The sequence below is a fragment of the Tenrec ecaudatus genome, chromosome 8, assembly GCF_050624435.1.
Source record: "Tenrec ecaudatus isolate mTenEca1 chromosome 8, mTenEca1.hap1, whole genome shotgun sequence".
Lineage (NCBI taxonomy): Eukaryota > Metazoa > Chordata > Mammalia > Afrosoricida > Tenrecidae > Tenrec > Tenrec ecaudatus.
Window position 1 is genome coordinate 140,613,332 of NC_134537.1, and position 22,962 is coordinate 140,636,293.

A 22,962-nucleotide genomic window follows, 5' to 3' on the forward strand; every position below is an offset into this window, starting at 1 on the left:
CAGTTCTCACTTGATGAAGCAAACGATACCATGGAGAGGACGTATTATCTTCAGAATGTATAATCCAGCAAAAATAATGAAAACATGGAATTTTAGTGAGGGCGCTTTGTGAAAGTGAGACTGGCTATATTTGCAACTTCAAGATTTCTTCAGGTGAAGGCAAAAAGTTAAAAGACATTATATCTATCTCAAAGCCTAGTTTTCTTGTTGGCTTCATGTTTACCAGGATAATTACTACAACAGCATGTCTATTGCTAAGATATTATTGAAAAACAAGGCACCAATCTATGGTACTATAGAGGAGAAATCATTGAAAGGAAAATCCAAGAACATTCAGAGGAGCTACGACAACTTCGTGGAAAGAACTCATTGTTCTTGTCATACATGGAGAGACAAAAGACCACTTTGCATGATCTCAACTATTCACAAGCCCTCTGTGAAATCCACACATAACCTAATCAAACCTGTGTGCATAGTCCATATTGGCAGCCTTGAGAAGAATGGGAATTCCAGAACACTGCCTTGTGCTCGTGCAGGACCTGTACCTGGATCAAGAGGCCGTTGTGCGAGAACGCCATTGTCTAAAATCAGAAAAGGTGTGTGACAGGGTTGTATCCTCTCACCATCCTTATTCAGTCCGTTTACTGAGCAAACCATCAGAGAAGCTGGATTATATAAAGAATGCGGCAGGCGGATTGGAGGAAGGCTTGTTAACAAACTGCGATACATAGATTACACTACCTTGCTAAAGTGAGGACGGCTTGAAGTACTTGATGAAAAGCGAGGTTGCAATCTTCAGTGTGGATTATGACTCAAAGTAAAGAAAACCAGAATCCTCACAACTGATTGAAGTTGTTAAGAATTTCATCTTCGACGTCTGCACCAGCTGTGGGTCAAGATGGAGATGCTGATTTTGATGAACTCTGGCTGAGAACCAAAACTTACTGCCATTGAGTCAGTACCAACTAACAATGGCCCGTCAGGACAGGAACCCTCCCTGTACACTGTCAAAGCCATCCTGATTCTGGACAACGATGGAGACCGACTCTTTGCAAAGTACTATGATGACACCTACCCCAGTGTCAAGGAGCAGAAGGCCTTTGAGAAGAACATTTTCAACAAGACTCATCGGACTGACAGTGAAATTGCCCTCCTGGAAGGCCTGACAGTGGTTTATAAAAGCAGTATTGATCTCTATTTCTATGTGATTGGCAGCACCTATAAAAACGAGCTGATGCTCATGGTTTTTTTCTGAACTGTCTCTTCGACTCCTTGAGCCAAATGCTGAGGAAAGATGTAGAAAAGCAAGCTCTCCTGGAGAACATGGAAGGGCTTCTCTTGGCTGTGGATGAAATCGTGGATGGAGGGGTGATCCTAGAGAGTGATTCTCAGCAAGTAGTGCACCGGGTGGCATTAAGGGGTGAAGATGTGCCCCAGACGGAGCAGACAGTATCTCAGGTGCTGCAGTCGGCCAAAGAACAGATCAAGTGGTCACTGCTTCGGTGAAGACCCCGCTGTTCCTGGCTCACCTCCCTGCAAACATCGCATGTCTACTGGGACTTCTCACTTAGGCCCCAGAACTGACTCTCTCAGGGTCATCTTGGGGAACCCAGGGGTCATTAAAACTCCATGCTATTTGTGATTGTGGCCCTTGCTCACACGCTCGCCCTCTCTCTCCCTCTGTTTTGTCTGGGAGTAAAGCTCCATTAGATTCAGACACAGGACGAGGGAAACACCGTCTTTCTAGGCTGCATTATACTCCCCTTTCCTCCTGTCCTTTCTCCCCAACGCTGTGCCCTTTGGTGCAGCCCCACTTCAGATCAAAGCAGAAGGCATGTGCTGTTTCTCTCCCTGGCCCGGCCTTCAGCCAGCAGCCATATGTCCAGCAAGCGGAGGGCGAGACTTCTTCCCTGTGGAATGATAGCCTGGCCGAGAGTCCAGAATGAGTGGAGGGTGGGGAGAGGTTTACGCAGCTTCGCCCCCATACTGGCTTCAGCGTTTTCTATTGTCCTGTCTGCCAGTCTTGGAAAAGAGATTGAGAACAACTCATAGGGTGGACACAGAGTAGAGGAAATCGTGACTTAAATTTCAGTGGATAGAGCTTTTAAAATCTGTATTTCAGCCACAGCCACACACTGTAGCCTCAACACTGCGAAGGTCTGTGAATGTGCGTGTGGGAGTGTCCATCTCTGCATCCACTACCCTCGCTATACACCTTCACCACCGGGGTCTTCTCCTGGCTCGTCCTCTTGGTGCCCTGGAGCAAGGCCACACTCGGGACGGAACCTCCATTCTAGTCTTGGGAAGAACTCTGCTCCGAACTGGGGAGGGGACAGAATTTATTACTTGATTCTCTGGGCTCACCACCTCCTAGTCTCCCCCACATGCATGTCCCTCCTCTGCCTAAGTCTGCTTAACCCTCTCCACTCTACCTTTGCTTTGCTGCACACCCAAGGGTCTGGACACTTCTCTGACGCAGGTTGGTGAGAGGTGTCTCTTCATGAAGCTGTTGGGGTTTGATTTCCTTAAGAAGATAGAACCACCCATCCTTGGGTCTTATTTTCTCCACTGAAAACTTTCTCCCCACCAAAAAAAAAACAAAAAACCAACAACTTCTTGAGACTTCAGGGTTCTCTCCTACTCACTAACTGCCAGTTCTTCTAGACGAAGTGGGCAGATAACTGGGCATACTTGTGTAAGAAACGCATGGAGTCGGGAGATAGCCACCTTCATACACAACTCCGTGTCAAGAGGAATAAAACAGGTTTCTTTTTCAAAAAAAAAAAAAAAGAATTTCATCTTCAGGGGGACAAATAATAGAAAGGTGGGTGAAGGGAGACAATGGACAGTGTAAGGCAAGAAATAACAATAATAATATATAACTGAGCACGGATTCAAGAGGGTGGGAGGGGCAAAAAAGAGGAGCTGATACTAGGGGCTCAAGGAGAAAAACATTGTTTTGGAAATGTTGATGGCAACATATGTACAAGTGTGCTTAATACTATTGAATGACAGATTGTTTTAAGATTTGTAAGAAAGATAAAGAATGTCAATCAATGCTCATAGAAGCAGCAGTCAAGAAACCAAATGATGCATTCACTGCATTCAAAAAATCTGCTGCACAACACTTCACTGAAGTCCTCTCTTTTAAAAATAGAAATAAATGTTCTATCATTGGTTACCGATGGTGAGAAAGAATGGCAAAGGGTAGGAAGCCTTGTTTGCTTATAGCAATAAAAGTTTAGCAATGGTTACTATTGAATTTTGTAGAACATGACTGATTTAACTGATATCACACAAGCCTTTGAGTTGGCAAATGTATTTATATGTAACCCCCCCCACCAAAAAAAAACAAAACCCTCCCACAACCGCCCTTGGAATTGCGCTGGGTGGAGCAGAGCTTTGGTTGTATGTATTTTCCTACTAGGTGAGCATCAAGCAATTTGCTCTGTGTTAGTGCACCCAGTGATGTCACCTGGGAAGGTTCTCTGTGGTCACAGTGAATGTTTTCATGAAAGCAGCTTCATCTGAACGTGTGTGTGTGTGTGTGATGCCGAGATTGAAGAGAACAGCATGCAGCTGTGAAATTTTGTTTCCTACTCAGAAGAAACGCCACAGAAACTGGTGTCCTGTTGGACACAACTTACAAGGACAGTGCTATGGGAAAAACTCAAGTGCCTGAGAAAATCACTTTCAAAAAAGGCGAAATGTTGATTGAAGACAAACCCGTTCTGGATGTCCATCAACTTCCTACACAGATGAAAATGTTGACTCGTAGTGTGTTCCATCAGGTCAGACTGTTAATCAAGCTTTCTATTTAGAGGTTCTGAAAAGATTGCGTAACGGTGCGTGGTTAAAACAAAGGCCTAATTTGTTGCTACAACAATGCACCTGCTCATGCAGCCGTCTCAGTATGCCAGTTTTGGGCAAAAAACACCATGCTTCTCTTGCCCCACACACCTAAATCAATTGTACTCATTCGGTGGGACTTCTTTTTGTATCCGAGAAAGAGGACATAAAAGGACAGCTATTTGATTAAGTAGAAGAGGTGTAGAAAAAAATGAGGACGGAGCTGTCAGCCATCCAAACAGATGAGCTTGAAAAATGTTTCCAGGAATGGAATTGCAGATTTGACAGATGCATTAAGTGTAATGGAAAGTACTTAGAAGTGATATGGTTGTTTTGTAAAAAAAAAAAAAATTAAAAGACATACATTTGGAGGGGGGTACCCCCTAGTACACTTACAATGATAAAAATAAAGTTATACATTCACAGTAAAGTCAAAATTAGATGTGTACCCAGGCTAAAGACTCACATAATCTTTGGAGGATACATCTTTACAAAATTTTAAAAGGCTTGTGATAGGGTTGTATGAGCCCCTAATAAAACGACTTAAAAAAATAAAAAAACCACCTTTGAAGTAGGAATTTTTTTTTAATACTGTATACCCCAAACTCCTTAAGAATTAACAGTGAAACATATTTACTGAACCTTTCTAAAAAAACAAGGTGCTAAGCACCATCTGAGGAGCTCTGGTGGCACACCTGAGTAAGCACTAGCCGCAAAGTGCAAGGTCGGCAGGCCGAACCCGCCAGTCACTCCGCTGGAGAAAAACGAGGCTTTCTGCTCCTATAAAGATAGGATTCAGAAGCCATTAGACTTTGGTTTGAGTCTCTTGCATTTGTGGGTGCTAAATCATTGGCATCTATTTGCTATTTTCATATTTCCTTTGCTTTTTGTGCCATGTCTGGCAGACAGTTTTGCCTTCATGAATGAGAGCTGTTGACATGAGTGCCACGCATCTCACTGCATCGTTTCCTTAAACAGCGTTCAGTTAATTACGTTTTTAAACTGCGTAAGTGAACATCCTACTCTCTTAATCTAAAAACCGAAGACCTTTGCCTTACTCAAGCTTTTGCTTCCAGTTTGTCTGGATGTTGTTGTGAGGTGCGTTGAGTCTGTCCCAAGGCACGACTTACCCTCCGTACAACAGAGGGTAAGTATAACACAAACTGGTCCTGCACTACCCTCATAACCGTTGCTGTGGTTACCATGTCACCATTTCATTGAGACGCTTCCTCCTTCCTGCTGTCCTTCTACTTCACTAATCACAATGCTTTTCTTACAGCTGAATGAAAGAAATAAAAGCACTAAGTTTTATATATTCAAAATATTCCACAAATAGAAATGTAAATCATTTTGCAGAAATCCTGTCACAATGTAAAGGTATGGTTCTGAATAATGCTGATGATGCTTAGCATAAATAAATAATAAAATTAATATGGAATATAAAAATCAAAAAAGGGGGAAGAGAAGGAATTTACAAATAGGTTGAAGTCGAACACATCCTTAAACAGTCAATGGGTCTAAGAAAAATAAATACATAAAAAGAGCTTTCAGAAAACATCACAGAACATACTCACATTTGTGGGATGTGTGAAAGTACAGCTAAGAGGAAAATTTGCACCAGTAAATGCCCACATTAAAAAAGAAGACCAACTCAAAACAATAATCTAACATTTACTGCTTAAGGAACTAGAAAAAGACAAGCAAACTATACTCAAAGCTAGAAAAAGAAATAATAAAAATAAAAGCAGAAGTAAAGAACAGAAACAAAAGATAAAAATCAGTAAAACTGAAATGTTTCCTTGAAAACTTAAAAATTGACAAAATCTAGCTAGATTTACTTAAAAAAAGATATATACCTCCTCCCTGGGAGATGGACGGCAGAGAAGGGGGGAAGGGAGACTCCGGATAGGGCAAGATATGACAAAATAACAATCTATAAATTATCAAGGGCTCATGAGGGAGGGGGGAGCGGGGAGGGAGGGGGGAGAAGGGAGAGAGGGGAAAAAAAAAAAGGACCTGATGCAGAGGTCTTAAGTGGAAAGCAAATGCTTTGAGAGTGATTAGGGCAAAGAATGTACGGATGTGCTTTATACAATTGATGTATGTATATGTGTGGATTGTGATAAGAGTTGTATGAGCCCCTAATAAAATGTTTTTAAAAAAAGATATATAATGTAATCTATAAAAACAGAAATGAAAGTGAGGAAAAGAAAAATTATGAAATACTGTTAACAATGTTATGTCATCACATGGAAAACCTAATTGAAATGATTTCTAGAAACACACAGTACCAAAACTAAGTCCAGAAATCTGAAAAGATCTGTAACAAGAAGACTAAATCAACCATCCAAAACCTCACAACAAAGAAAGGCACTGGCCAGGTGGTTTCCTTGGTGAATTCTACCAAACACTGAAGAGGAATCAACATCAACAAAGATACAAAGATCAGCAGTGTGAGCCCACCACGCTCTCTGCAGGAGAAAGATGTGGCGGCAGTCCACTTCCATAAAGATGTACAGTCTTGGAGACCCTACGGAGCAGGTCCACACTGGCCTATAATGTTGCTACAAGTTGGAATCAATTCCACACCAGTGCGTCTATTTTTGGCCTAATATAAAAAATCCTTTAAAAATCCTCCCTAAAAGTGAAAAGTAGGAAGATTAGGGATAAAGGGGGTTGTCTCCACTGAATGAATAATGTAAACAAAAATTAGGGGGGGTTGAAAGAAATCAGGCAGGCATCAGACACTCATGGGACGATCCACAGCTCAACATGCCCAGACCAAGGCCACCTAGGCGCAGGCACCTGTGCATGCACACTAGGCACCAGGAACATTACATCACACATGCACAGGAACTCAGCCACTCAGAACAGCTAGTACCCTCCACCATGCCCCCTCCAGTGGGGGTAGCAGGGGATAAAAAGCAGAGACCAAGGGCAGGCACTCTCTTGTTCTGGTGCCCCTTCCACATGGCTTTTCCACGCTCCCCTCAAGCAGCCATCTTGTCTTGGACTTGTGCAGCTCCCATGCAGGCTTGCGCATTTCCCAGAAATAGCATGTACGACTGAAACTGTATTACCCGGAACTGCCCTTTCTCTCACAAAAGTTACTTGGATTTATAAAAGTGCTTCTGCTGCGCTGAATTCTTTCAGTGTTGAGAAACAAGAACCGGGGAAACGATCCCAGAAACCTAACAAAAGCAGAAAGGGAAGGAATACGTTATCCACGTAGATTACCGTGATACCAAGTCACGAGGCTGCAGCTCTGCAGACGCCGCAGCCCACAAGTTTGGCATTGTCAGAGTGGTCGGCTTCCTACAGGACACATGCACCTGAGCCTTCTGGAGCTCCTGGCCTGCCTGAACAAGGCTCATTACAATCTGCACTACAATGCAATGCAATGTGCTACAATGTATGCGTATATGCTGCATCAGCAACCTTGCTGGTTCCAAGTGAAGCGGACTTAATGCACTTACCAGTGAAAGTCAGACTACTGACTTCAGTATGGAGTCTACCTCAACATCAAGAAAGGAAAGATTTCACAGTGGAGAAAGTAATGATGATGGATGGAAGGAATTTTACTCGCAGCCACAATACACCCAGGAAGCAGCCACCAGGAAGTCAAATGACGTACTGTATTGATTAGATCTGGTGCAAGAGATATTATTAAAGTGTTAAAAAGCAAAGATGTTCCTTGTTTCCCATTGTACCATGTGCATATGAAGGCTGGACAATATAAACGGAAGACAGAGACTTGCATTTGAATCATGATGCTGGACAAGACATGATGTTAAGTCTTCCAAAAACCCTCTGAAAGGATGCATGTTACTCTTCTGTGCTCTCTTCCCTATTTACTCATTTTCCTGAAAGACACCTATGTAAAGAATCAGATACAAACTCCCCAAAGAGAAATCGTATTGCCTTTCCTCCAAGAAGCTGTATTTACTTAACTGTACTTTAGACCCTTTATGACAAATGCTGCCAACTGAGTTATTACATTGGACTCACCTATTGGCAGACGCAGGAGTCCTCTCTGTCGTGGAAGAGCCGTCCGTATTTGAAATGTTCGCTTGTGTTTGCCTTGCGGCCTCTACCTGGCTACCCTGAGAAGGTATCACTTTCAGGTCCTGAGTAGTCATATTACTATCTGTAATAGGAAAATGCACAATATGGAAGTCCAGTGAAGACTTAGATGTTGAGCTTGGTTCTGTCGTAATTGCAGATCTGGTCTGTTGTTCAGAGGTGAACTCTCTATCCACCCTCGGTGTATAAACAGGATCCACTTTATGTACTCTTTTATCTGAGGTTCCATTTTCCAACTTGGAAGAAGCCTTGGGAGAAAGAGTTATACGAACACAAGAAACTGCTTTTCTATTTAAAGGTGGGGCACAGTGATCTGAGACTGCATGGGAGACTTTATTGTTGAACTCGGGGTCAGCATTTACCAACTCAGGAATGTGTGATGTAGGCTTATGCTGATTATCCTTTTCCATGACACATTCCTGATCTTGAGGAAAGGAGGAAAGGTGGTGATCTACACATGGGTCACTGCTCTGTTCCAAAAGCTTGCGTTGTTCCAGAAAAATGTCCGAAGGAAGGTCTAACGCGATACAATCCTGGCCTGGAGGAAGGGGAATAGAGTGTTCCCTCATCTGGGAATCTTCATGTAAGGCTTGGTTTTGTTCAAAGGGCTCTTGTTGTTCTGGGGGAAACTGAGAAGGGAGGTTTGAAGGTACATAATCTTGATACTGAGGAGGGGAGTGAAGGTGCTTTCTCAGGTGGTGATTTGCATGCGGGATTTTGGTTTGTTCAAAGAGTTCACGTTGTTCAAGAAAAATCAGGGAAGGAATATCTGGAGTCACGGCAAAATTCCTCTCTTTCACTCTGAGTGCAGAACTCCGTCTACCCTGGCTAATGAAATTGCTACCAAGTGTACTGGGACGAGGTTCAAAAGGACTGATGTTAAAATGTGATTTTCTAAAGAGTTTTTCTTCTTGGTGAGCATGTTCAAAATTAACAGGTAATTTGTGGCTTTGCTTGCGGCTCTTTGCTAAAATAGTCAGATTTCTATCCGGCGGATGACCATACATGTTAAATGAAAAAGGGGAAGAGGACCTCTGGTTTTGATTGTGAATGGGATTTTGTTCTTCGGTGAAACGAGAATTAAATACCCCCACAGATGTTCCAGTACCACCTTCAGTAACACCAACCTTAAAAACAGAGGAATCTGACATGCATTTCGAATGTCTGTGAGATGCAAAAGTGATGGAGGTAGTAACTTTTTGCAGGGATTCTGGGGATGCGATGTGTGACGAAGCATGGATATCCATTCCCTCAGATGGCAGACAAGAAGGTTCTACAAATTCTGACAACCAAGGGTCCATCTTTTCATGGAATGGCATTCGAAGATCCTTGCTCACTTTAAAGTTATCAGATGTAAACCCTGGAAATGGGGAGTGACTTTGCAACCGCAAGGAATTCCAAACTTTGAAACGGGGGTTGTTTTGGTCGGGTGATCTGGAAAGGGTCGTGTGCCTGGCTCTCCATGACGACGGGCCTTCCTGTGCTCTGAAAGCTTCTTCTGACTCATCAGATGGGAAGGCACATGGACGACTGTCCAATTGTGTTTCCTGAGCAGTCAGAGTCCTCAAACAGCCTTTTTCATGGCTCTCAATGATAATGTGACTACACACAGCTTCTGGCTGGCATCCTATTCCCCGTGGACTCTGGAAACCCTAGAAAATATGAATGGGTTCTTACATGAAGTAGTTCCAGATCATCATACATCAACTCTATATCCAGACTAAGATCTGACATGACTCAGGCTGTGCCATTATTTACAATAAAAACTTTAAAAACCTAACCCACTGCCACATCAGTTCTGACTCACAATGACCCTGTACAGGATTTCTGGGGCCATCCATCTTTGTGAGAGCAGTTAGCCTCATCTTTCTCCCATAGAGTGGCTGGTGGTTTCAAACTGCTGGCTTTGTGGTTAAGCAGTTCAATGACCAACTCCCACAATGCCAGTAAGCTCCTTTTCTTTAACAATAGGGCAGGTATGAGAACCGCAAGAAATAGAGACAGTTAATTAGAGAATGATACAGTTCTCAAAAGTTTTCACTAAAGCACCCATAGCAAAATCTATTGTCCCCAGAACTCATTTCCCCCTTCTTCCATTTAGTAATAAAGACTCCTCTTTATTTTTTGGGGGTGGGGGACTCTTACAACTCTTTTTTAAAAATTATTTTATTAGGGGCTCATACAACTCTTATCACAATCCATACATACATCAACTGTGTAAAGCACATGTGTACATTCATTGCCTTCATCAATCTCAGATCCACTTTCCACCTAAGCCCCTGGCATCAGTTCCTTTTTGCCCCTCCCTCCCTGCTGCCCACTACCTCATGAACCCTTGGTAATTTATAAATTATTTTGTCATATCTTGCACTGTCCAATGTCTCCCTTCACACACTTTTCTGTTGTCCGTCTCCCACCCAGGGAGAAGGTTATATGCAGATCCTTATAATCGGTTCCCCCTTTCCAACTCACCCTCCCTTCACCCTCCCAGTATCGCCACTCACACCACTGCTCCTGAAGGGATCATCCGCCCTGGGTCCCTGTGTTTCCAGTTCCTATCTGTACCAGTGTAAATCCTTTTATAGCCAGATTAGTAAGGTAGAAGTGGGATCATGATCGTGGAGAGGAGGAAGTATTTAGGAACTAGAGGAAAGTTGTATGTTTCACCGTTACTACATCACACGCTGACTGGCTCATATCCTCCCGGAGACCGTTCTGTAAGAGGATGTCCAGTGGCTTACAAATGGGCTTTGGGGTCTCCACTCTGCATCCCCCGCCCATTCACAATGATATGATTTTTTGTTCTGATGATATCTGATCCCTTAGACTACTTGTGATTGTACAGGCTGGTTGTGCTTCTTCCATGTGGGCTTTGTTGCTTCTGAGCTAAATGGCTGCTTGTTTACCTTCAAGCCTTTAAGACCCCAGATGCTGTATTTTTTGATACCTGGGCACCATCAGCTTTCTTCACCATATTTGCTTATTCACCCGCTTTGTCTTCAGCAGTTGTATCGGGAAGGTGAACATCATAGAATGGCAGTTTAATAGAACAGTGTTCTTGCATTGAGGGAGTACTTGAGTGGAGGCCCAATGTCTATCTGCTACCTTAAGACTAAGCTTTTAAATATATGCATAGATCTATTTTCACATCCTCATATATAAATATATTTACCTAAGTACATACATGCCTTTATTTAGACTCGATAAATGCCCTTTACCTCCTAGCTCTTACATCTATTTCCTTTGACTTTCCTCTTGTCCCACTATCATGCTCAACCTTCATTTAAGTTCCAGTAATTCCTCTCAGTTACATTACCCTTGATCACATCCTACCAGGCCTCCTACACCCTCCTCACCACCAATTTGGATCACTTGTTGTTCCCTTGTCCCTGGGTTGGTTAAACCCACTACCTTTCCCCCTACCTCCCCCTCTCCCATGTCTCCTCGGAACCACTGGTCTGGTTGTTTTCTCCTCCAGATTGTTTCTCCAGCCTATCTTGTTTAGACAGACTTGCGGAGATAATAACATGCACAAAAACAAGACAGAGCAAAACAGAGCAACAATATAAAACAAAACAACAATAAACCAATGACAAAAAACAAAACAAACACAACAAGAAAGGAAAGCTTGTAGTTAGTTCAAGGACTATTGGTCTTTAGGAGTGTTTTCCAGTCCAGTCTGTTGGGGCATCAAGCCCCGGCCCCAAAGTCCACCTTCCGCATTCTCTGGGGACCTTGCCACTCTGTTCCCTTGCTGTTCTGTTGCACCTCCTTAGTGTTTTGCCTCAGTGTGGCAGGATCAGATCGGGCGCAATTCCCACACTATGTCTCCAATGTTGTCCCCTGAAGGGCTATGGGTTAGTGAGGGACGTTGTGTTTCATTGTGGGGCCAGCCATGTGGTCCTCTGTGGACTAGCTTCTCTGAGGGGGAACATCGTCTTCAAGGCCTGGTGGGCCAGGATAAGCTCCACTCTCTCTTCCACCCCTTCATCAACTCCTCACTCTTAACTTGTGCTTGTCTCCAAGCTGAAGACATTACCAGGTTCTTCTGCAGATGAGACCCTATGACCAGTCAATGGGCTAAAGTAAAAGTAGGAAGTGCAACGTCTGCTTCCTGACTTTAAAATCAACTTCTCAACCTTTCTGTTCCCCTACTACCATTACCATTACTTGTGCCAACTAGAGATGGTGATGCCTGGACCAACTCTGACAGCTACCCCTAAGAACAACCCAGGTGCCCAGAGATAATTGAGGTGCTCTGGGAGAGCCATGAGGTAAGTGGTAGACTACCAATCTCAAGGTCGGTAGTCCAAACCCACCAGTGGCTCCATAGAAGATGAGGCTGTCTGCTATCAGAAAGCTTTCCAGTCTTGGAAACTTAAACGAACAGTTCTACTCTAGACTAGAGGGCAGTGATTCTCAACCTGTGGGTTGCAACCCCTTTGGGAGTCCGATTTATAACAGTAGCAAAATTAGTTGTGAAGTAGCAACAAAAATAATGTTATGGTTGGGGTGGGAGGTCTGCACCACATGAGGCACTCTATGAAAGGGTCGTGGCATGAAAACGGTTGAGAACCACTGCGCTAGGGTGACTATGAGTTACAATGGACTTGATGGCAGCGGGCTTGTTTGTTGGTGGCGCGGGCAGTTGATAATAACTAAGTGCAATGGCATTGTGGTGAAGCACCTGGCTGTTACACTCATAGTCAGAGGTTCAAACCAGTCAGCTGCTCAGTTAGCTTCCTCAAAGATACAGCCCTGGAAACCCTCTGGGGGCAGTTCTTTGTCCCTCTAGGGTTGCTATGAGTCAATATAGACTCATTGGCAATGGGTTTGGTTTATACCCAATGAAACATTCTTATCAAACCCATCCACAGCTTTGAGGGAGAAAGGAGTACTTGTCTGCTTCTGGAAACCCCACAGGTAGTTCTATCTACACTGCTCTACAGGGTTGCTATGAGTCAGAACCTACTTGTTGACAATGGGGTTACCAATAACTTAGATAAAATAGTTTTCAAATATACAAAACTGGAAGAGATATTTAATATAGCAGATGACCAACATGAGATTCAAAATCATCCCAATGGGCTCAAACACTGCAATGAAATCAACCCAAATATAGTGAAATTTTAAAAAGTATACAGATAGGCACTAGAAATGGGAATAGAGTTCTTGGCAGTGGTTCACATTTTTGTTTGTTTTTTAAAGCTCTGTATGGTATGACCATTAGAAATCACAGAATACTTTAAGGAAGAAAACTACCAAATACCTCATGCAGGTGAGACAGCACAGGTAGTACTGTGTCTAATCTAATTCAGCCTATCGTATTTTAGGAGGAACATAAACAAAGTAAGATCTACCCAAGGGAAGGAATCTAGAGACGTCACTACATCAAGATTCTTAAAAACAAGGAAATGCAAATTATTTGGGGAAAATATATATTTTGAAACAAATGGTATTAAGACAATTAGCCTTTTTGGGTTAAATTTTGTTGTCACGAACATACATATAAAACCTAAAATCCAGCCACATTTATGTTTTCACTCTCAGAAACCCTATCTAGGATTGCCATGTCAGGATCAATTCAATGGCAGTGGGTTCAGTTTGGGGTTGATTACTGTTCATAATACAAAAAAATGCCAACAACCACTTACCCTAGCCACAGGAAAATGGATAAATTGTGATATACCTGGGAATATCATACAACAGTCAAAAGGAATACCTGAAACTATTCTGTGGACAGGGACAATTCTCTGGGAGTGAGTGGGGAGCTGACAGCACTGATGACTATAAAACCCCACTCGAAGGGACTGAACAACAGAACTGCGAGTGAATGGACATATCGAATTATGTAAGACAGAGCAAACCCAGCCCTATTGTAGAAAAAAAGGACGAGGGTTGCTGGAGGGTATGGTGTGGGAAAGAGGGGACAAGAGGGAGCTGATACGAAAGAGCTCAAGAAGAAAGAAAATGTTTTGAAACTAACTGCGGTAGCAATTGTAGAATGTGATTGAACTGTGGAATGCTATGAGACCTGTAAGAGCTTCCAATAAAATGAAAGGAAAAGAAATTCTCAGAAGAATATGTACCTTTCTGATCCCATCCATATAGAGTTAAAAACCATGCTGAAGAGCAAGCAAACCAACACAAGTCAGGATGAGAAAGGAAAGAGAGGAGACTAAACAGAATACCCAGAGACCTGAATGGTTCTTGGTAGCACTATCCTTCTCAAACTAGATGGTCAAGACCTAGGAACATTTGTAGTTCTCTTTATCCTTTAAATACATATTCTTCTTACTGACAGAAACATAATGGAATAAGTACTACTTCAAAAGAAAGCCATTTATACAGTTAACATTAAGTCTGTGTTTCAATAATATGTTCATAGGGCAAGGAACCCCATTGTTATTTTTCAAACATAAATTTTTCTCAAATGTTTAGATAGAGAAAAGTGACAGAATTTACCCCTTAAATCGTAGCTGTGGAATAAATACTCCTACCTCTTCAGTCAAGACTACCAAATCGCCTCAGCTGGAGTTATCAAGACCAAAGCCCACCACCCTTCTTTTGCATGTTCTTTTTGAATTTTCAAGCATCTCTCATACCTCGGATAAGTCGGTTCTCCCATGACCAATTAACTTTGCCTTGATTTCTTCCACTTTTCTCCGGTCATCTTCATTTAATTCTGACATGGAGTATCCACAATGGTGAGCCAAATTAAGCTTCAGATTCCAGGCTAGAGAGAAAACATAAAATGAGGTAGCACAATGCAAAGGTGATCATTTGTTAGTGATTATGAGAACACAGATTGCCAATGTATCCCATAAAATGCCTATATAACCTTAGCAAAAAGTGTGTGCTCTGAAGCATATGACAAATGACTAATACTGTATATACTTGTGTATAAGCTGAATTTTCAGCACATTTTCTTTTCTTTTTTTTTTTTTCAGGGGAGAGTGCGAACAATGCAGTTTTGGTGGTAAAATTGGGTGCCTCAGCTGATTGGGTGCCTTTAGCTTATACTCGAGCATATACGGTAACTGTCAAGCTCGATGATTTCACTGCAAAGTGATTATTTTTATGCCTTATTTCTCCAAGGAGGGAACTTCAAATACGCTGGTTAATAGTTTTTATCCTAATCTTCCTTCCACTCAAGAGCGGCCCTCTGCCTCCCCCGTAGCTCCTCGTACAGTTGACTGCCCTTTGGGTGAGAGTAAATATTTTAATTGCTGTGAAAGAGTCAGCATACGCCTAAGTAGAAGAAAAAAACTGTACACAGTTAATGTCTCTGGAGGATTTCCAAGTAGCACTGGATCAATTCTCAGTTAGAAACTGTCTCCCCTTTTCTCTCCTCCCTTCACCCAATGTTTCACATGCTGTGTGTTGTTTTGTTTTATTAACATTTAAAATTCTACTATTAGAGATTAGTGGGGTTAGTGCATATTATCTTTTAAACCTCTTATCCAAGCTTCCATTTGCCACATCTTGATCCCCCCCCCCCCAATATCTCCCTGAAATCAAAAGCGTCTGGTGGTGAAGTGATTCAGCTAACTGAAAGGCCAGTTGTTCAAAGCCATCAGCAGCTCCAAAGGAGAGAAGTGAGGCAGTCTGCTTCTGTAGAGATTGGCAGCTTTGGAAACCCTATGGAGCAATCCCATCCTGTCCTATGGGGTCATTCTGGGTAGGAATTGACAGCTGTGAGTCTGAATTTGGATCTAAGGCTAAATCTGAATAGTTTATTAGAAAAGAGGAAAGAAAATATATAGGTAATTTTAAGACACAAATTGGTAGGTTTGTCTAGCCTCAAAATAAGAACATTATGTAGTAAGAGGCCCAGTGAAACACAGCAGTTTGAATCTACTTCCCTCCCCTAGGCTCTCAACTCAAACTAGCAATATTAACACAACACCCCAGCCACATTCCCAGTTAATGGGCTTTTTCTGGATTGCTAGTGGGACACGTAATCACTTCGGCAATTCTACATGAAAATAAATTTAGGGCTTTCAACATGTAATTTATAAGTTATTCCAGTTGTTTATAAGTTTGAAATTTCTATTAGTATATTCTGAACTGTTAGTACTTCAGAAAGCATTCGTTCTTACCCCGTGCGCGTACCCGACTTTCCTCTTCCTCTGCATTTCTCAGTATTTGTTTAGCATGATTCAATGAGGATTCACACTGCAAAAGGTTTCTCACATGCGCAGCTAGGGAGTCTACACTACTGCTGCCGCCTTCATCACTCTCTGAGCCCCCCTCCTCCTCTCGGCTGTCTGCCATGCTGACATTGGGGGAGCGATCTGGGAAGAAGTTGAGAAGCACATCCGACATTGACTCCAAAGATTCTGGTAAATTACTGTCCCATGAGCAGGAACCGTGTCCATCGCTTGTGTCGCTACTAGAATCACTTTTTAGGACGGTCATCACAGGAATGAAAACCGTATTTCCAATGGCTCCACTACACCCCTCCGGTTCAGACCTCCTTACGCATCTGGCTGTTTCATACCGCTTCAGGGTTTCCTCCGTCGCTGGTCTAGCATTGGCTTCTGCTCCGTGCACAGTACTTCTAACTGGGGTCGAACGAACAAACTCCCAGTTTTCATGGCCTTGCTGGCATTTCACATTCGTCTGTGTGCTAATATTCTTCTGTGTGTACCTGATGCTTGGCTTTTTCTTTGATACGGGTGAGAAGGGCCGATTCTGAGGCAAATCACCACTACATACATCCGCTGGGGAAGGTTCTTTGAAGCACACCACCTTCTTTGGTTGTATACATGAAGTATCGCTGACATCCCTGAAAGGGATTAGGGGAGCGGGAGCATTGCATCGTTTCAGTACTATATTTTCGGCCTCCATTAAAAGGGACTGAATCTCTTTAAGGGTTTTGTCACTTCCTCGGGGTTCCTCGGGGCATAAGTCTCCAAAACTTGGAGCTTCGGGCTTATGTATTGTAACTCTGCCTTCAGCCTGAGAATGTATGGGTATGGTCTTTGGGCGAACACTGGAGTCAGGGGACTCAAAGCGATCTGTTAACCATTGGGCACAATCTGGACCAAGTTTGTGCTTTTCACTTTGTAAATAAGTACTCGAGGAAATTGCTGGCAACACAGTAATCTGTTCAACTTGCCCAAGGGCACTTGAGACTTTCAGAGCATCTTCAGTTACAAGCCTTTCTGGCACATCCTGTGGAGAGAAAATATTAGGCTTTTCTCTGTGAGAAACAGAGCCAGAAGCCACTGTTGGTGGCTCACTCTTCTGGTCAGCTTGTCTAGAAAGAGCTGAAACTTTCACAGGATCAGCAGACAGATATCTGCCTGACAATTCTGGTGGGTAGAAATGAGTAGATTTCTCTGTCTGTGTATAGGAACTAGCGAGTGGTCCTGGCATTCCGGGACCCCCATCAGTTGGTTCAGGGACAGTTGAAACCTTTAGATGACCTTCATTCTGAGATCCACCTGACAACTTCTGTTGAGAAAGAGTACTGGGCTTTTTGCTTTGAGAATAGGAGCTGGACAAAACTGTCAGTCTTGGAGCCTTCTGGGCATCGGATCCAATCACAGTTGAAATCTTGTGCTTCTCCCTTTGCGCACTGGAACTGGTGGGAGCTGTTGATGGTTTAGTCGTCTGGTCATCTGATCTAGCCACAGGTAAAATCTTGAACTTCACTGTATGTGAGTAGGAATTAACAGGAGCGCGCTGTGACCCAGTTTTCTCATCAGCTGGTCCGGAAACAGTTGAAACCTTCTGAGCCTGTTCAGTTAGGGGACTCTCTGGAAAATTCTGTTGGTAGAAAGTACTGGGCTTCTCTCTAGGTGAGTAAGAACTAGAGATCAGGGGTGCTACCCCTGCCTTCTGGTCGGTTGGTTCAGGAACACCTGCGGGTTTCAGAGGCGCTTCACTTACATGATCCTTTGGAGGTAGCTGCTGGGAGAAAGGCTCAGGTGTATCTTTCCGTGGGTAGAAGCTAGAGAGCACCTTATGATTCGGTTCACCTGGTCCAGGAACAACTGAAGCTGTAAGAGTCTCTTCACTCGGCTCACTGTCCGGCAACTCCTGCTGGTAGAAGAGAGCAGGCTTCTCTTGAAGCAAATAGGAACTTGTATGTACTGGTATCCTAGACTTCTGGTCAGCTGATCCTGGAACAAGTAAGTCTTTCAGGGTCTCTTCAGTTAGATGACTCTCTAGCAGCACTTGTTTGTATAAAGCACTGGCCTTCTCTGTATCTGAGTAGGGATCAGAAGGTCCTCTTGGTATTCCAGTCTTCTGGTCAGTTGGTCCCAAAACAGTTAAAACTTTAAGCGGCTCTTCAGTGAAAAGATGATCTGGAAACTCCTGTTGGTGGGGAGTCTTGGGCTTCTCCGTATGTGAGTGAGAACCCGAGAATTCTGTGGATAGCCCAGTCTTCTGATCAGCTGGTCCAGGGACAGGTGAACTTTCTGGACCCTCTTCTATTAGATGACTACTGGACAACTCTTGTTGATAGAAAATGCCAGGCTCCTCTCTCTGTGAGTAGGAACTAGAGGGTGTTAATATCCCAGTCCTCTGATCCGCTAGTCCAGGAATAGGTGAACTTTCTGGACCTTCTTCAGTTAGATGACTACTGGACAACTCTTGTTGATAGAAAACAGCAGGCGTCTCACTCTGTGGGTAAGAATAAGCGGACACTGTGGGTATCCCAGGCTTCTGTTCAGTTGGTATGCCTGGAATAGGTGAATTCAGAGTCTGTTCAGTTTGATAACTATCTTGTAACACTGGATGGTAGAAAGTGTTGGGTTTTTCTCTCTGTGAGTGTGAACTAGAGGGTGCTATTGGTGCCTCAGACTTCTGGTCAGGTTGTCCAGGTATACCGGACCCTTTCAGAGCCTCTTCAGTTAGATGACTCTCTGGTAATAGCTGCTGATGGAAAACACCAGGCCTCTCTCTCTGTGGGTAGGAACTAGTAGTGACAGTTAGTACACCAGGTTTCTGGTCAGCTGGTACACCAGGAAGAGGTGAACTTCGCAAAGCCTGTTCAGCTGGATGACTATCTGACAGTGTCTGCTGATGGGAAACACCAGGCCTCTCTCTCTGTGGGTAAGAACTAGTGGCCACGGTTGGTATCCCCACATTCTTCTGGATAGTTGATATGTCTGGAAGAGGTGAGCTTCTCAAAGCCTGTTCAGCTGGATGACTATCTGACAGTGTCTGCTGATGGGAAACACCAGGCCTCTCTCTCTGTGGGTAAGAACTAGTGGCCACGGTTGGTATCCCCACGATCTTCTGGTTAGTTGATATGTCGAGAAGAGGTGAGCTTCTCAAAGCCTGTTCAGCTGGATGACTATCTGGTAACAACTGTTGGTAGGAAACACCAGGCCTCTCTCTCTGTGGGTAAGAACTAGTGGCCACGGTTGGTATCCTGGTCTTATTCTGTTGAGCTAGCACATCAGGAATAGATAAAATTCTCAGAATCTCTTCTGCTTGATAACGATCTGAGAAGGCTTGTTGGTAGAAAATATTGGGCTTCTCTCTCTGTGACTGGATATTAGAGGGTGCTGTTGGTACCCCAGACCTCTGATGAGGTTGTCCAGGAACATCCAAATCCTTCAGACCCTCTTCAGTTAGATGACTCTCTGGTACCAGCTGCTGAGAGAAAATACCAGACCTCTCTCTCTGTGGGTACGAACTTGCGGACACTGTTGGTATCCCCACATTCTTCTGGTCAGCTGGGATGTCCGGAACAGGAGAACTTCGAGAAACCTCTGCAGCTCGATGACTATCTGGTAACAACTGCTGGTAGAAAACGCCAGGTCTCTCTCTCTGCGGGTAGGAACTAGAGGACACTGTTGGCATGTCAGAAACAGGTGAGCTTCTCAAAGCCTGTTCAGCTGGATGACGATCTGACAGTGTCTGTGAATAGAAAACATCAGGCCCCCCTCTCTGTGGGTAGGAACTGGCAGACACTGTTGGTGCCCCAGCCTTGTTCTGGTCAGCTGGTACATGAGAAAGAGGTGAACGTTGAAAAGCCTGTTCAGCTGGATGACGATCTGACAGTGTCTGTGAATAGAAAACATCAGGCCCCTCTCTCTGTGGGTAGGAACTGGCAGACACTGTTGGTGCCCCAGCCTTGTTCTGGTCAGCTGGTACATGAGAAAGAGGTGAACGTTGAAAAGCCTGTTCAGCTGGATGACGATCTGACAGTGTCTGTGAATAGAAAACATCAGGCCCCTCTCTCTGTGGGTAGGAACTGGCAGACACTGTTGGTACCCCAGCCTTGTTCTGGTCAGCTGGTACATGAGAAAGAGGTGAACGTTGAAAAGCCTGTTCAGCTGGATGATGATCTGTCAGTGTCTGTTGGTAGAAAACACCAGGTCTCTCTCTCTGTGGGTAGGAACTAGTGGACACTGTTGGTACCCCAGCCTTGTTCTGGTCAGCTGGTACATCAGGAACAGGTAAACTTTGTAAAGCCTGTTCAGTGGGATGGCTATCTGGCAACACTTGCTGGAAGAAAATACGGGGCTTCTCTTTATAAGAAAGTGAACTAGAAGGTACTGTTTGTACCCCAGACATCTGGCCAGGGTGTTCGGGAATAGTTGTTCCTTTCAGAACATGTTCACTTTGATAATGACCTGGCAATGTCTGTGGGTAGAAAACACTAGTTCCCTCTCTCTGTGGGTAGGAATTGGCAGACACTGTTGGGACCCCAGCCTTATTCTGGTCAGATAGTATGGCAGGAAGAGGTGAACTTCGCAAAGCCTGTTCAGCTGGATGGCTATCTGGCAGTGTCTGTTGGTAGAAAAAGCCAGGCCTCTCTCTCTGTGGGTAGGAACTAGTGGGCAGTGCTGCTATCTCAGCTTTCCGGTCAACTGGTACATCAGAAGCAGCTAAAATTCTCAGAAGCTGTTCAGTCTGGGAATTATCTGGTAATGACTTTTGGTATAAAATACTTGGTCTCTCTCTCAGTAGGTAGGAATTAGCAGACTCTGTTGGTATCCCAGTCTTCTGTTCAGCTGGTACGTCAGGAACAGATGAACTCCCGAGAGCCTGGTCAGTGTAATGATTTGGTAAGCTCTCTCTTTGTGAGTGGGAAGAGGAGGGCAATGTTGGTACCCCAGAATTCTGGTCAGGTTGTCCAGAAACAGCCAAGCCTTTTCCAGTCTCTTCAATTAAATGACTACCTGACAATATCTGAGGGTAGAACCCACCAGGCTTCTCTGTGTGTGTGTAAGGACCAGAGGATACTGTGGGTATCTCAAGCTCCTGTGCAGCTGCTATACCTGGAACAAGTGAACTCAGAATCTGCTCAGTTTGATAATGATCTAGTAACACTGGTTGGTAGCCTGCACCAGGCTGTGAGTGGGAACCAGGCTGTGGTGTTGGGATCCCAGGCTTCTGGTCAGGTCGTCCAGGACCAACTAAACCTTTCAGAGCCTGTTCAATTAGATGTCTATCTGGTAATCCTTGCTGAGAGGAAATACTGGGCTCCTCTCTCTGTGAGTAATAACTAGCAGGCACTATCGGTAACCCAGTGTTCTTATTAGGTTGTTCAGCAACAGCTGAACCCTTGAGAGTCTCTCTAGTTAAATGACTATCTGGTACCGTCGACTGTTGATAAAAAATACTCGGTCTCTCTCTAGGCGAGTAGTAAGTACTAGAGGGCATTGCTGGCACCCCAGTGTCAAGGTCATATGGTTCAGGAAGACTTTTCAGAACCTCTTCAGTTAGATGACTATCTGCTAAGACCTGTTGGTAGTGCGTACCAGGCTTCTCTCTCTGGGAGTAGTGATGAGAGAGTCCTGCTGGTATCACCATTTTCTGGTCAGCAGGTCCCAGAATGGATCTTTTCAGAGTCTCTTCAGGAAAATGACTATCTGACAAGTCCTGATGGAATTGCGTATCCGGCTTCTCTCTCTGTGAGTAGGAAGCAGAGGGTACTGGTTGTACCCCAGTCTTCTGTGAAGCTGGTCCAGGAGCAGCTAAGTGTCTGAGCGCTTCTTCAGACAGACCATTATCCGGCAGCGCCTGTGTGTAGATTGTACTGAGCGTCTCTCTATGTGAGTAGGAACTAGAGGTTATTCTGGTTATATCAGCATTCTGGCTAGCTGCTCTGGCAGCAACTAAAACTTGCAGAGTTTCTTCGGTGAGGTGATTATCCGGCAACTCTTGTTGATACGGAATACTAGGTGTTTCTCTATGTGCTGTTGGTATCCTAGTCTTCTGGTTGGCCAATGCAGGTTCACTTACAAGACTACCTGGCAAAGTCTGTTGGTTTAAACTATCAATATGTTCACCAACTGTCTTGAGGGGCTGAGGGCTCCTGACAGACAACTGAAGCAGAAGCTCAGTATGAAAGGAAGAATTAGAGCTAATGTCTGAATCTCCAGAAATGATAGTAAGGTCTGTTTTTACATTGGCTTGAGTGAGTTCATCTATGCCTCCTTCAGAATCACTTCCTGAAGAGAAAAGAAAAAGAGAAGGACCGTCAGGTCCTTGCAGTCTTGGTACACCAACCAAGATCCAAGGGCATCTGATTTTCCTAACACATACACATACATATGTATATGTGTGTTTTTAATGCTATAGTTTGAATTTTAAAGGACCACCTCAAACTTTACTCAAAAAAGAGTCAGAAAGGATTCCTTCTCCTGGACCTTTATCTTGTAGAAATAAATCCTAAAGTCAGTCATTAAAGGAGACAAATATTTACAGACACATTAACTATTTGTAATGGCAAACTTAGATGGAATAATTTAAATATCCAAAAGTAGAATTATGGTAAAAAATAACAGTGTATCAAATGAGGGAATATTATGCACATCTTATGGATTTTTAAAGAGCATTCAATAACATGGGAAAATGCTGTCAGGTGTAGGACTGTATTTTACCCGACTACAGGCTAATGTTGTTCCATATATGCTGGAGGACACAAGATCTAAGACTCTGTAATGTGAAACAAAAGACTCCATCATCCATGGCATAGCAACCAGTAGGCACCACAAGCTGTTCTCATGGAGGTGATGCATTAAGGCCCTGCTAAGTGCTGCACATGCAGTGCAC

The 22,962-nt window shown here is 43.8% G+C and overlaps 1 protein-coding gene and 1 pseudogene across 2 annotated transcripts in view; one reads left to right on the forward strand and one right to left on the reverse strand.

The window, feature by feature from the left end:
• The window catches only part of ALMS1 (ALMS1 centrosome and basal body associated protein), a 123,539-nt gene that overhangs the window by 53,576 nt on the left and 47,001 nt on the right, over positions 1-22,962 (reverse strand). Inside the window, exons 8-10 of one of the 2 annotated variants that reach the window (XM_075556944.1) lie at positions 16,035-22,358; positions 14,538-14,668; positions 7,858-9,584 (exon numbers count right to left, since the gene is read on the reverse strand). In XM_075556944.1, the coding sequence (XP_075413059.1) occupies positions 7,858-9,584; positions 14,538-14,668; positions 16,035-22,358 (8,182 nt within the window). The remainder of the gene's footprint in view (positions 1-7,857; positions 9,585-14,537; positions 14,669-16,034; positions 22,359-22,962) is intronic. The other variant, XM_075556945.1, reaches the window with a different exon arrangement.
• Positions 501-1,617, forward strand: LOC142454612 (coatomer subunit zeta-1-like; annotated as a pseudogene).